Source organism: Oryzias latipes, chromosome 9, assembly GCF_002234675.1.
Source record: "Oryzias latipes chromosome 9, ASM223467v1".
In the NCBI taxonomy this organism is placed as follows: Eukaryota; Metazoa; Chordata; class Actinopteri; order Beloniformes; family Adrianichthyidae; genus Oryzias; species Oryzias latipes.
The window spans coordinates 10,450,866-10,466,902 of NC_019867.2; the positions used below are offsets into that span (position 1 = coordinate 10,450,866).

At 37.0% G+C, this 16,037-nt stretch overlaps 1 protein-coding gene across 4 annotated transcripts in view; it reads right to left on the reverse strand.

The window, feature by feature from the left end:
- The window catches only part of ccser1 (coiled-coil serine rich protein 1), a 128,605-nt gene that overhangs the window by 103,636 nt on the left and 8,932 nt on the right, over nucleotides 1-16,037 (reverse strand). For all 4 annotated transcript variants that reach the window (XM_011479001.3, XM_020705831.2, XM_011479004.3 and 1 more), the window contains exons 3-5: nucleotides 14,892-15,309; nucleotides 9,753-9,937; nucleotides 2,641-2,731 (exon numbers count right to left, since the gene is read on the reverse strand). In XM_011479001.3, the coding sequence (XP_011477303.1) occupies nucleotides 2,641-2,731; nucleotides 9,753-9,937; nucleotides 14,892-15,309 (694 nt within the window). The remainder of the gene's footprint in view (nucleotides 1-2,640; nucleotides 2,732-9,752; nucleotides 9,938-14,891; nucleotides 15,310-16,037) is intronic.

Here is a 16,037-nt window from a genome sequence, read left to right on the forward strand (position 1 = left end):
TGCTACAGTCTGCAAACCATTAGCTCTGATGCCTAAGCATGCACACTCGTGTGCTAGTGTGTATTAATGATGGTACCTCCCTTTAGCTTTGAATCATGGAGTCCCTGTAGAGACGCTATTATTGTGTGTGTGAGTGTGTGTACTTTGTGTGAGTAGGAGCTCTCAGTCCACACCTAACCTCTCCTGCAGTGCAGGAAATGCTGTTTATTAGGGATAAAGCTGCTGTTGTAGTTCTAATTCAATCTGTTACTTAGCATTTTCTTTCACTTAGCTGCAAACCGAACTACTTCGTGAGCCAGAGAGGTACTTAAATGAGCCCAGGAGATAAATAAACGAGAACCTAAAAAAATTCTAAATTAGGTGGAGTTTCTTTTGTTAGCTTTTCAACACAAATAAGCTTTTATATACATAGATTACAGGTCATGTACAGATTTTATGCTGCCACAATCTCCCCACAGATTATAAACTGTTCCCTTCTTCCGTCATCAGACATATAACAAGTTGTCACTCCCTCTTTGAACTCATTTCCAAAACTTACACTTTTGTACCTGTCTTTGCTCCATTGTCTCCCATCTCAATAGTTCAGTACAAACCAGAATTTAAGCACTACGAACATTTTGAATGTTTAATATTTTGCTAAATATTTTGTACTATTTAGAGCATTTATTAACTATTCCTAAGAGCTAATGTATTTTAAAGATCATATTCAGGTTTAAAACTCTTTTCATAATTATGTGTTATGGTTTAGTTTTCCAAGGGCATTATTATTGTCCTTAAATATTTTTAATACAATTCCATAAGAATTACTATTTAAGTATTTATTGGAGAAGTTTTTACATATAGCTGTAACCTTTTGTAACTATGAAAATGAGTATTTTTGTATGAAATGTTTACTTTTTGTTCAAAAAATATTGCAGTTCCTGACTTTTCTTACTTTGAGATGAACTGCTCTTATCAAATAACAATGGCTAAGAACCAACAAGCTAGGCTATTTTTGAAGGGTTCATTGGTTCACCAATAAGTGTGTGTGGCTGAGGCAGCAGAGCTCTATCTGAATCTACTGGTGCAACAAATGAAGTCCACTTTTCCTGCACATCCTCCAGCCTTCCATTGCTGCTATCAAGTCTTCAACAGAGCACTCCACACTAACAATGAGTAAGCAGGTGCCACCCTGCTCATTCTTTCTCTCTGAGCACAAACTCCACATGCATGCTAAGACATTCAGTGTATAGAAGGTGCCCTGCATGTATAAGGCACAGAGATATTAACATGTTGGCCACAGGACCTCAGCTTTAGATGCATAAAATGAATGATGCTTTCGAGTTCATTTCAATCAAACCTAAGATAGTAGCATACCAAATCAATGCTGTGTGCTACTGAGATATTTTAACAATGTGAGGAGCCTAAAATCACTGACTGTATCTGAGAACAGTACTGAGCAAGTGTGAAGTCACCCCTAGAAGATAACTTGCTTCCGGTTCCAACGATATAAAGCCAATTCAGTCACCATGTTTTTGCAACACCGCCATTTTGGAAACAGACAGATTGGTCGGAATCAACATTTCTACAGCAAGCGCTCTCGCCAATCAGGTGTGAGCTTGTTGGAAGTCCACCCCCTTTCCATTGAAGGCAGGCTCAGGAGAATCTGTTCAACGTTTTGAACATTCCACACAAGACCACATGCTAAAATTACACAAATGCAAGAAATTTAAGCCAGTAATAACTTAAGTATTAACTTGTCAATTTTTCATAAATGGTGACTGATATCATTTCTAGCTCAAATTCACTCAACTAAGTAGATCCTCATGTTTTAAACAAATATTTACAAGCAAGGATTAATATTAAAAAAATAAGTAATACAGTATTGTTAAGCATGTAAAGATATTCACAAAGGTTTCAAGATATATCTCTCTTTTGCAAATGTCAGTTATTTGTCTATCATGAAACCAAAAAAGTATATTATTGAAGCAATAATGTATGACAAACAAATTCATGGATTTAGGAGCTATGCAATTGAGCTACATGAGCATTCATTTTATCCACAAACATGAAAGCATCGTCCTGCTCTCCAACTGTATGACATGTTTGTGTTATGTATGAACATGAGCTGACAGTACTATTTGCACTCCATGCCCTTCTGTGGAATGGCGTGAAGACTCATTCTTATTAGACAGCTCACCCTTATGGCATTGTTTATGTTACTGAAAAGCCAAAACAACCCAGAAATAAAGTGCTGTAAATGAAGCAGTTGCTTCAATGTCATGACACTTGATGATGGAGGGCAGGAAAAGACTAGGGAGACTGGAATAAATATAAATGTGGATTAATGAGCAAACTGAGAAACAGGCAGTGGGTAGAACAACAGCAGAGAAATGAGGAAGTTTAAAAATAAATAAATAAAAAAACACCAAGAGGGAAAAGGAAGAAATCCACACAGGAACAGGGAAATGTGAGCAGATGCTGACTTCTATAAAATGAGGAAGAGATGCATTTGTGAGGGAAAGGAGAAGCTCTGAAACGTATTGTTTAATTTATCTCGACTATACATTAGAACTCATTGAAATCAACATCTACAAGAAAGCAAAGGCAGTGTTCACAGCTACACTAAGGCAGAAATGTAAAAGAAAAAAGAAAAGTTACCATGTCGATGTCTCTGATCATCGGAGTAGTCAAGGTCCAACATGAGATCATCCTCATCCAGTTCTGATGAACCCAGGTTGTTCAGAACATCCTGTTGAGAGAGAAGTAAAATTCTCTCAACATTATCATTACTTACTTATCATCACTTTGCTTATGTTATTTATACTGCTCAATATGCTAATTTTTCCATTATTGCTGAATACAAAACTATAAACAACTTTTCTCTTCTTTTTTGTCTAGGGATGACTTTGGTTTGCTAAGTGAAAGAAAGACGATGCCAAGTGAGCATATTGTGTTGTGCAACATCTGTCAGCTTTAGCCATGCTTGACAAGCAGAAGCTAGCTGCTGAACAAACCAGAAAAACTTTGCCAATCTGCAGGATTCAATCCCCTCGACAAAGAGAGGCAGCTCATTGTTTAGTCATGCAATTTCCAAAACCATATGATCCTGAGGAAGTTTAATTTTACTTGTACGGGCTCTAAAAGTTTAATAAAAGAAATGAGTGAAATCAACAGCTTAATTTTTTGTATTCCTTTGCATAAACCGATGAGTGAGACTGATGCTCCTTGTCAATACTGATATCATTAATCAAAATTCTGACTCTGCTGCTAATTTAAATGTTTAAACAAATGTGAAAATAATCAAGAACATCAAGGTGATCAGTCTAAAAAAAGACATACATTTTTCACAAGATAAAAATCTTTTATGGATGTTTTTTCCCAGTGTCTTGCCCTGAAAAAAAAAAGCATAAATTGCAGACGTGGTTATAAAACTACCTGAAATGGATTTTTTCCCCCAGCATTTCTGTCTTAAGTGACTAATAGCTGCAGCAGTCATGTAGCATCACTTGATGCCAAATACCCCCCCCCCCATTTCCTTACAGCCTTTCACTAAAAGCCCCTATGTTGTTTAGATACTAAGATGTTAGAGTGATATGGAAAAATGTTTATTTGGATTCCAAATGTTCCAAATGTCAACACTGCCCTCTAGTGATCATATAAGTAACAAAGAGAGAAAAAAATGACAGTTAATAACTTATAATAGGTACTGTCAGAATATTGTCAATTAAAGAGTCCAAATTCAATGAAGAAATATAGAAAAAATAGAAATACATTCTACATTTTACTTTTTTGAATGATCAAACAGTTGGATTTTATTAGGCTGGACAATATCATAAAAGCATTTTTATCAATATTTTTGCAATGGCTGAAAAAATGACATAAAAATTATTCTATCAATCAGTAAGTATTTTAATCACAAAAAATGAATTTGAACTTTCTTACAGATAATGAAAAACACTTTGGAAGCAAGCAAATGTTGTATATCTACTACTTAATTATAATCACAAAGTGCTTAACAACACTTGTCAAAAACGACACAAAAACTGGATAAATAATATCTAAAAGATGTCAACAAACATAAAATAAAAAGCCATCACAATCCATCTCTTAGAAGAATCTTTAAAAGCTTACGATTTGGAACATCTCTCCACAAAGGCAGATTTATGCAATGCCTTTAAATATATCAAAAACCAGATAAATGACCCTTTTTAGCTCTCATAATTCTTGTTTGCACATAAACAACCACTAGACCCACCCCAGATTGAATGCTATCCATCTTAGAGCAAGAGCACTCTCATACAGTGATGATTCTCCCTATTTAACAACACCTCACAGATCATGTATTTAGCCATTAAGAGACTATTTATCTGTAATTAAAAAAAAAAACTGGATAATGTCCAAAAAGTGACATTTTTCTTGTTTTTTTTATTCCAGAACAGTGTCAGAAATAAAGACAAAAAGAACAGTTCAACGCGGTGCACTTTAACATCAAATATAACTAGCGGTTAAACATTTTTTTGAACAGATAGTGGTTTTTAACTGCAGCTCACAGCTTTCATCTAAAACCAAATTACCCATTTTTATGATCCTCTTTAGACACAGAAATGTGTTAATATAACCCAAAAACAACTCAGAATGTCACCTTTCTACCACAAATATGTGATTGAGAAGGGATAAAACCTCGACTCAATAAAGATAATATGAGATTCTGGTCTCATTAAAAGACAGCTCCATCTCCTAACTGGCAAACAAAATGACACCCAGAGCACAGATGAAGGGAAGCGGCAGGTTCTCTCTGTCCATTAAAAGCCAGTGGTTGCTCTTCCCACTCAGTTTAAATCACATATTCAGTCAATGAAAATTACATGTTTTCACTGCTTTAGGGTGGCAAATGCATTAAGATGAAGGGAGAGCAATTTCGTTTTTCAGCCAGGTATTATAGCCTCTGGCAACGGAAAATATACACACAAGCAAATGGCTTTCATTCTTTTTGAGTGGGCACTTCACAGCCAGTTGTGTTTACAATGTTCCTGAGGGCACAGATGATTGAATGTCCAGTCAAATTGGAAATCAGTTTGTTGAATAAAACCTGTGTGATGAAATAATGTCCCTGCAAAGTTGTCTCCCAGTTTATCACCTGACATTTGTCTTTTTCGAGCAATTTCTCATGCTAGCACACATTAATCAGTCATTCCAGTGCTATGTAAACATCTGTCTCCTATTCAATAAACAGCACTATTTAACATTTCAGAGATGCACTCCTAAATTCCTACAATTTATAACCCTTGTTCTACAACAGATTGGATCACTACGCATATTTTACATCAATTTTAGTGTAAAAGACGGTAAAGATGCAGAACAACAAAATCTGACCACTATCAAATCAATCCTAGATGTGGTTTTTAAGATTTCTGGGTATTTTCTGTCCTTTTTCTGTTCCTGCTGTGCAAAAAATAAAAATATCTGCTTGTTTTCCAGCATACTTTTACACTCACTATGACAAGTAATCAAAACAGCATAAAAGTTGTTTACATGCGGGAGCAGCAGGTACAGCTTCCCACACCTCTTCTGATTTCTGGAATAAAGAGTCAAAGCAACAGAAATGTTTGCAAGAACACATTTTAAACTGCAGTCCCTCACAATATGGCTTTTAAGCAGCGCAAGGTAAAACACCAAACTCTTCCCAACCATGGAGTATGAATTGTTAGCTGAAGTTGGCTGGTAGTTAAAAGGGCCGAACTACCACAGCTGCACATCCGCTCAGTTGCTGACAAAAGCACAAGCTTTCATCAGCATCTCAGTTATAACTATATGACACATGGCTATTTTTTTATAGTTTTTCCTTTATTTTAACTTACCCTTCACAAAACAATATATTACAATCTAAAATAAATTCACATAATTGAATTCAATTATGTTGCGCAACATTGCTTTAATGGTGTAGCAAAGAAAAACAAGGGAGCTGCAGACTGAGTTCAGGTACTTCTGCACATTTCAATCAACAAAGAACTCATTACACTTAAAGGTCCGTCTGTTTTTAGATGTATATGTCGTAAAAAAATAATAATAATACATTAGCTGACTTAATATGAAAGTTAAGATTGCAAAATAAAGCAATAAAATAAAGCACTGTTGGAATAAGCACTACAGATTTAACACCACATCTTCATCCAGATTTTCTTTTGTTTTGTTTATTTCACATATTGAATTTTATGAATCTAATAGAATAGAACTGAATAGAAAATGTGCTTAAAAATAAAAAGACATATGTTTTCTCTGTTTTTTATTTGAACATAGGCCTTGATTTTTGCTTGATCTTACTGCATTGTGACTTTCTGAACAGATGTCCACAGCTATGACCAGTTCGAGGTTTTGATGACCAACTGCAAACCTTGCACTGACAAAATATTTTGTTCAAACTTGAGGCTCTGTATTTCCAAACTGTACTGCATCAGTTTCATGTTCTGTAAGCATAAGTGGCTAATAATTGAAACCATCCCTTTTTTTGCATTTGATGATTATTTTTTACTATTCTGGCTCAGAGAGGAAGAGTCCGTTTCATGATTTCAGCAAGTGCCACTTATGTCAATTAGATTAAACAAGGCTTCAGTTGGACTGGAGAGCACTATCTAGCAAACAAGCTGCTAAGCAACTGTTGAAATGTGTGAGTAAGAAAGTCAAAGCAAAGTGGATTACAGCTGAAATGTTCTGCCACATTGCATGCCCCACTCCAGCACAGACAAAGTGCACATTTAGGCGCGTTTCTAAGAAAAGAGAGCATTTCTAGAAAAGTTTATATGTAATTCATTTTTTATTAAATCATTTGGAATGCAGTCGCTATCCGACTGCCACAGTATTATTGTTGCTATATATATTAAAGGCTTAAAAAAAAGACAATACCAACTGAAATGATTTAACCATAAAGCTGCTAAAACAAGTACAGGTTGCACGGTGGCGCAGTGGTTAGTGCTCTCGCCTCACAGCAAGCATTAGCAAGTGGGTTTTCCCTCCCACAGAACAAAAACAGGCTTCATAGGTGGCTTGATGACTCCAAATTGCCCTTAGGTGTGCACGTGCGTGTGATTGTGTGGCAACCTGTTCAGGGTGTATCCCCACCTTGGCCCAACGGTACCTGCGCTGGCCCCAGCAGCCCAGTGACCCCCAAAGGCTTTCAGGAGGTTCTGAAGATGGATCGATGGGGTTTATTCACTTCAAAGAAGCTCTTCAACGTAGATTTACACATATAACAAAGCTTATGAAATTTGAATTTACTTCACAATAACGTGTTTTGCTGCAAAGCTCAAAGCGTATGCATACTCTGTCCTGCCGAGGTGTCATGACCCATCAGCTTTTTTTTTTTTATCACATTAACACCAGAGTGACCCACAAACCAAAAAAAAAAGGATAGACAGTTGCAATTATTGAATTAATGCCCTAAAATATGACTGAAAGCTCAGGCAGGAGCAACAGCTAATGTTTCTAAATAATGTGGGTTTCACCAGCTCCAAATGGAACGAACCTCTAAACTTTGAAAGCACACTTCCCAGGCTCTCACCTTTCTTGAATGGCTCAGTCCACTGAAGGGCCCTTCAAAAGCATGGAGGAGGAAAGAAGATTACACCGTATTTAAAGAGGTGTAAGTCACCAGGCTGCGGTGGTAACGAACAAAGCGATGTGCTCTGTTTAATCTCAGGAGAAAACCTTGTCGTCGGTGGTACAGTCAATGGGATTGGTTTAAACTAGTTTGGCTCCCTCAAAGAACGACTGGGAATGTTGTTGGAAAAGCAGCCCAGGCACAGTACGAGCTGCCAGGAACAGAAGTGGGTCTTGTAGAGGCATACGTCAACAAAGGACTAACGCAATATGTTGGCAAACGAAGCAAACACAACGCCTCAACGGAACAAAAGACTCAACTTGACAGAAAAATAAAGAAGTTTTTCTAAGAACATTATACATTGACTCTCTGAAATTCAGAAGTTTCTCTGGAATGGCTTTCAACTTCAAAACAACCCTTTTACTGTATGTGTTTATGCACTGTCAAAGCCGTTTTCATATATTTTACAGTACTGATAATGCTTGCACTTGATAAGCATTCCTGGCAATAGTTTGTTGAGAAAGGCTTCCTGGCTGCTTTTTGCATTCATTGTTGAGTATTGTTGTGCTTGTGTGTTTTTGTGGGTCAGTGGGGTCAAACAAACACAGACCCGCAGCTATTTGACACAGAGGAAAGGGGAGGCAGCACGCAGCGATGAGACCTGCTTGAGATATATTAATCCTCACACCCCCTTTGTGGTGTTATTGGCTGGTGGCAACATCCAACGCACTGCAACCTTGAAGCATCTTGAGCAATGAAATATAATATTTGTGGAGCATTTGTTTTCGGTTAAGAAAACTGCTTTTGCATAACTATTGACTTAAACTAAAGGACATTTGGAAATTTCAATTGTAAATTATGAATTCTTAAATGAAAAACTAACAGAAATTGTGATTTTTGTCCAAAAAAAGAAAATTATGCCATTCATTAAAAATAGATTTGTGGATTGAATAGATGTTGGCTAGGTTGAAATTTTACATTTCAATCAGGTTTCATTTATCACCAAAACATTTTAAATAAATGTACATTCCAAAACTTGTTTTATTCAATAGATTTCATAAATCTTGTGTTTTAATTTGAACAAGGGTGGAGCTAGCATTACTAAAACGGGTCTTTAAAAGACATAAAGCGAAGCACTATATAGGCACATAATATTTAAGGTCTTTATGGTTTTATATAAAAACAAGTTGCACATTTTTCAATAAGAAGAGACAAGAAGTGGCAATTAAAGAAAAATAGAATATTATTGCCTTAGTTCATCATTTGATCCTAAAATAAAGAATAATATAAAAAATATATATTTTTATATTGTCTTAAATATTGTGCTACAAGTGAGGGGGAAAAAACTAAATTGTTTTTATTTTGACTTATTCTCTTACAAATTTCTGTTAATTGACCTTTAAAACATTTTACCACTGTTTTTTTTTCTTTTGAACCCTCCCAAATAAGTATATATATGTGGATTTGTTGAATCCTTTTAAAAAGTAAAGAATGCACAAGTGTTAACAATCATACTGTTTTTATCTGTTCTCCCCATTTAGTGAGGCTACTTTTCTATAAAATAAACCACTTTCCTTGATTGACAGAGCTTTTAGCTGTGAAGTAGAAGTCCCAGAAGCAGACAAATGTAATTTTTCTTGGATCTGCAATATAGGAGTAAATGCAAATTCAAACCAGACCGAGAAGACTTTTCCGTCATTTCACTGAGAGTCAAGCAAGGTTTCCAGATGGAAATAATGTAAACTATTAAAGGTGTTTTTATGGAGCTTATTCAAATAAAAATACTACTTTTCTAAAAAGGTTTTTTGTAGAATATAAAACTACTCACATTAAACATAGTTTTATTTGCAAATCTAATAATGAATTTAGAAAATAATGTAAATCCCATTGTACTGTTTTCATGCATGAGCTGCATGAATGAAAATGTTTTATACAAAACAAAACTTGTTCATTTTTTCTGATGGTTTTACATTGCTTATTTAAATTAGTAAATATTTTGGGGTGTAGTAGGGGGTTATTTTTTTATCTCATTTAGTTTCACATTTTGCTTACAGTTTCTTTTTTAGCATTTTTAGTTTTTAAAATGTTAATACTTCAAATCAAGTTATTTCTTCTGCTTTTATCATGTACTTTGTTGGCATTAAAATGAAGGCAAAAAGCTCAGCCCAGGACTTACCAGACTTCCCATTTTAGACGACGAGGAGTTGTTTCTGTGTTTGAGTAAACCGCATCCTTCCATGCCCGGAGCATCGCTTTGGTTTCCATGGATACGAGGCCCACCAGCCCCCTCAGATGAGGAGCGCAAACGCCTTTCCATTCGCATCACCTCGTGGTATGGGCTGGCACTGCTACACAAAGAAGCTGGAGACAAAAAGAAAGAAAATGCCTAAGCCAGACACTCATTTTAGATCAAGCAGCTAAAATATTATTATCTGTTTTATCAATTTCTAACACAGTTAGAGCCTTTTGTCATCTGGTGAACAGTGTTTCTCTCATATAAGTAAATGAAAAAGCTTTTTCAGCCTTTTAAATTAGGTTAAATATGTCCTCATATGAAACTGTTCAGCTATATTATAAAATGTTTTTTATTTATAATATTTATTGTTTGGCGGTAATCAGGTTTTATGTGAGTACCTGCACCAAGAGGGTTGCACAATAACTAAAACAAAAGAATAAATGTAAAATTCCACAGGAAATATATTCTGAGCCAGACAGGCGGAGTATCATCATAACTGCTGAAATATGCAGAATACAAACAAACAAACAGACGATTCCTTTTGTCTCTACACAGAACTGCGTTTTTGCAAAGCAGGACGTAATGCCAACTGTTTTCTCTCATCCTCTTTTTTCATCTCCACCTCCACCCACACAGAGGTGCACACAAACAAAGATACCTTTCCCCTCACACTGAATGTTTTTTACACACCTTTATTCTTGCAAAATTGGTTGGTATTGTTTAGTAATCATAGACTTACCAATAATCCATTAACATTTTTAATTTCACAGAATTACAGGCGTACAAACCATATCACAAAGACAAATGACACCGAGTCTGTTTTATCATAACTTGTTGTCACAGAAACCATCAGGTAAACAAACTTTGATTGTTTTTTTCATAGGCATACTGACAGTTTCTATTATTTAGAGTTGGCAATGTTTATCCTCATTGAGTGAAATAATTAAAAGCTATTAACAGACTCCTGATTACAAGCAGTTGGATCTGCCATGATCTGGTTTGTAATATAACATTTATTTTAAAATGAAAATAAGCTGATGTCAATTACAATAAAACAGGAATAAGCCCATTTGAGGTGACATGTGATTCTTTTGGATTTGATCAATATTTACCGTAATGCGCTCACAGCCCTGCGGCTTATTCTGTGACGCGGCTAATTTATGGATTTGATTGGCGGCCGCCATGTACGAACATTCGGGCTCGGTGAATGGTTTTGTATGCGCCATCCACCACCAAGCACAAGTCATTTGTTTTAACACACCTCTGAGCAGCCAAACAGCATGGAGGTCACTTCAGGTCTTAGACACTTCAGTCATGGTTCAACAAAAAGAAACACGCATGCCCGGCCGCATCCCAGAATCCTTTGGTGCCATTAGACCCAACGTGCACTTGATCGCCGCTACGATATGATAAAGCTTTCAAGTTAAAAGCAATCGTTAAAAGCAGCGTGAAAAAATCCCCCATCAGTAAATGGAAATGGAATTTCTCAAAAGATAAAAAATTAAGAAGAAACTGTGAGTCTACTATAATCAGGAATACATTCCAAGGCTTAGACCTACCAAGGCCATAAAACCCTTTTGGCAGATCTTTTTAAGACGATTAAGGATCTGGCTTCACTTTGGATGGTAAAAGGTCCCAACATGACCCAAAGCCCCAGAAGGTCTGTTACTACCCAAACTGTATTTCTTAATAAGGAAAACACTGGGCAAGAAAGAGGGATTTACCTAAAAGGTAAAAGAACACTGCCTGTTACCCTCACTGAAGGATTCACTGCAGACTCTTTTGGAAAGTAAGGTTTGTGACTTTACAACATCTGCATCCATAGCAAGACAGCGAAAAATATAAAACCTTTTTTTTTAAAAACCTTTTTCTACAAATAAAGGTCTGAAACATGTATTCTTTACATGTTGTTGTGTTGAATGTGAATAAACTGACATTTCACCTACTTCCCTTTATTCACAGATCTCAACAGGAAGTAGGTGAAACTTCTATTATATTCTTTGTGATGTCATGAATATTTAAATTGCATATTTGAACATGAGTTTAGCCATTCAACCCTATATCGATACACTGCATTTTAAGAGTTGATTGTGTTGAACTCAATTCAAGTTTTGACTTATTCCTCTTTATTTGACCAATAAAAAACGTAAAAAACTGCATAACGTTTATGTTTTGTTATGAGTCATACCTTCAGAGTTCATCGTTTATTCATTAGGAATTTACCTGTTAATGTTGAAACTTTCTTTACGCTAAACTCACTTTCATTCGAACTTCATGCAAACTTGTTTTATCACTGAAGTATTTCATGATTGTTTGTGTTTTCACATTTCCTCTGATTTCACCATAAAATGCGTTTTGGTTTCACATCACATCAGTAAAACAGTTACTGAGAAACCAGAACATTTCAGAGAAAAAACATGCTTTTATTTTTAAATTTCTGATGAAACATGAAGCTGGTTGATCTGGTTGACAGGAAGACCTCCTCTGAGGTCAAAAGGGTGCTGCTCAGCTCAGAAGAAGAGTTGGGGATTCGGTTCAGAGAAGAATGAGAGAAACCTAAGAAGTCCTAAAAACCTCAGAGATGCTCTGTCTGCTCAGATAGTCTCCTTGGATGGCATAAGCATAGCCCCTAATTCCACAGTTAGAAACCTTGGGGTTTTATTTGACCAGGATTTATCATTTAAGGCTCATATATCTCAGGCGTGTAGAACTGCCTTTTTTCACCTGCGGAATATTGCTAAGATCAGAAATATACTTTCTAAGAGTGATGCTGAAAAACTCATCCATGCATTTGTTACGTCGAGGCTGGATTACTGTAACTCCTTGTTAGCAGCGTGTCCTAAGAGTTCCTTAAGAAGTCTCCAGCTTGTTCAGAACGCAGCAGCTAGATTGTTAGCTGGAACTAGCAGAAGAAATCACATCACTCCTGTGTTAGTTTCGCTCCATTGGCTCCCAGTTGATTCTAGAATCAAGTTCAAGATCCTCCTGTTAACCTATAAGCCTTACAAGGAATGGCCCCGTCCTATATTAAGGACCTCATAGTCCCTTACCATCCAATAAGAACACTTCGTTCGCAAAATGCAGGACTGCTTGTGGTTCCTAGAATTAGTAAAAGTACGGTTGGAGGTAGAGCGTTTAGCCACCAAGCCCCTGTCTTATGGAATAAACTCCCAGCTCATGTAAGAGAGGCCGACTCAGTTTCTACATTCAAAGTTAGACTTAAAACATTCCTCTTTGGACAGGCTTATTGTCAGACTACTTAGTATTCAGAGATTATTTAACTTAATGTTAATTTGTTTAAATTAAACTTAATAACTATTTCTTTTAAAAGGCTGCTAGAAGTTGAAGCTGGGGTAACTATGGTGCACTGGGGTTCTGTCCTCTTTTCTCATCTACTTCTACCCTTCCTCTCCTCTATTCTTGACCATAATTTATCATTTAGTTCTCCATGCCTCTGTTTGGTGCAGTGCGATTCATGTATTGTCCCTCTTTTCCTCTCCCCTCCTGGGGAGTGGGAGTGCTTCCAGACTCCAGTTGGTTCATCCGTGCTCCAGTTCCTGACCGTTTACCTCGCCTTTGCTCGCGCTCCTACATCTGGCTGTGGATCCTGCCTCTGGCTCATCTCTGGCTCGTCTCTGCTCTGTACCTGACCGAGTACCTCGTCTCTGCTCCTGCTCCTACACCTGGCTGTGGTTCCTGTCTCCGGCTCGACTCGCGCCTTTGACTGTCCCCCCAACCACGGCTGGATGAAGCTCGTCTGCTGGACTTTAAATGTGTAGTTGTAGATTTAGTTAAGTAAATTCTTCTCTTTGAGTTCTGGTAAATCGCCTGTCCGTCCTGGGGGAGGATCCCTCCTTCATGTGGGCACCCCTGAGGTTTCTTCGTTTTTCCGGAATCCGGTTTTTTGGGAGTTTTTCCTTACCGCGAAGGGGGGTCTAAGGGCAGGGATGCCAGTATAGCTTAGTCAGTTTGTTAGTTCATTTTAGTATTTTACTATTGAACTCTTTGTATTCACGATCCTTTTGAGTTCATGTTTCACTTCGAAGCCCATCGAGACGACTGTTGTTGTGATTTTGGGCTATACAAATAAAATTGAATTGAATTGAATTGAAGGGGGGAACTTTTATCTCAAACCACCCCAAGTAACAAAGTTTGTGCCACGATTCCATTTTATTGTGAAATGAACTTTCGTGCATTTTTTTAACCATTTTGAAGCTTAGTGCCATATTTGCTCCATATTTTTTAAACTGATCAGACGATTCATTTTGAGACTAAACTCCAGTGAACTTTTAAATCCAGCACGCTTGCCCAAAGACAATCTGCTCTTTTTGGCAGAACGTCGTCTGCTTTTGGTCATAAGTCCCAGAATAGACTTCAACTTTTCTCTTACATCCTCATACCAAAGCCACTGCTGGTTTTGTCCTTCTCGTCGGCCTCAGGAAAACCACTTTTGTCTGGTGAACTTTGACTGAAAGCTTAGAGACACTCTGGTGGGGAGACCCTCTCAACCAAACACTTTCTTGTTGTTTTCTTCAGATTACAATATTTCTCTTAAACCCTTCTGAGGCATTACTTTGCTCATCCACCAACTTTCACACAGACACACACTATACTGAATTTGACCTGTTTATCTGTTATTGTTTATATTTTCAGTTAATCTAATAAATATCAAAAAGGCAGTCGTTGTCCATCTTCTTTCTTTCTTTGTGATTCGGTCCCATCAGAAGAGAATTTATTTCCTGAAGTGTTGAAATTGATTTTGAAGTCTTTTAATCTGTTTTTAATATAAAATTGATAAATTTACATAATTGAGTCATTTTTCCTTCCAATAAGGAAGATGGTGCTCTTTTACGAGACAAAGTCAAATTCCTCATCTTATTTGACCCCTTTGATGGTACACATAATTAAAAGACCACTGGGAACGCTTTTAAAGTCGATCAAAAGATTATTAGAGTGGAAATATAAATGCAACTAAAGTCCAGGTCACAAGTTTAAGGCCCCATTTTTGTTGCTCAGAAATGCTTGTGGGAGGATTTACTGTGCGTCAGTGGTTTTGCTGTGTTAGTTTTAGTTGCATACCTGCGTGTGGTTTTCTCAAGTGAGAGGCTCTGGGTTCATGGCAGCCACAAAAGCTTCCTCTCTCTTGAAACGAATGCGAGGTTCGGGCTCTCCTGTCAGGTCTCTCCGGGTTAGACTGGCACCCCTCACTGCGTGCCACGTTGGCCTCGCTTTCACTTGTGGTCTCACTGTGGAAGCAAGGCTTTCCCTCATTCACCAAATCACTCTTGTTCTCCGTGACCTCCTCTTTCTGTGCCTCCTGCCTTTCCTCCTCCCTCTCCTCTCTTTCCTCCTCTGACTGCTCCTGCAGAGGGAAGCAGGGCACGGCTGTTTCTGGCTCTGAGAGAGAAACAGCCGTGTCATAGTCTGTGTTGTTGGCCGTGCTGGTGTCTGGGAGCAATGGTTTCTCAGTGCTGGATTGGGCTGGACTGAAGAAAACCTGCAGGGAAGTATCAGAAGAAATTAAAATTAGGGCTGCACAATGTGAGGGAAACTTGCGATATTTGTTAGGTCAAAACACACACACAAAAGCGTGTGTATATATACATTAAAATGGCTGAAGAAAAATAAATTGGAGTGGAAATTGAATAGTTGGAAAGTGAGTTATAAAATTTGAGAAAAAGATATTTAATTGTTTTTTTTAAATGTATTTTCTGTCTGATGATTAATTGATCACAGTGCATTACTTTTGTGCGAAATTTTGTCATTTGAAATATCATATTTTGTTATTTGAAATTAAATTATAGTTATTTGTAATTTATTTGTAAAACAGGTTATATTTTCAGAAGTGTTATTTCTATTCAGGTTTTTCAGCTTGCTTGGTTTCTTGAAGCTACTCATTAACTCACTGGAAAAAGTTCTGTATAAAACCAAATGCAGATAAAGAAAAGAGACAAGTTCATGGAGTTTTTGAGTCATGAGTGGAGTCCGGCTGGCGTTTCCTCCATTTGATGCTTTCCCCTTCAAGTGGGGCAAAATAACTTGACCATATTAGTGATTAATAGACTAGACACCCAAGGGGCGACCTTGGGTGTCTAGAAAGGCGCCATATAAATAAATTCATTATAATATTGTGATGACAAATAACTTAGGATACATGAAGAAATAGCAAAACAACCATTGACATAATTTCCATTTCACTGCAACAGTTTAATTTAAATAGGAGTT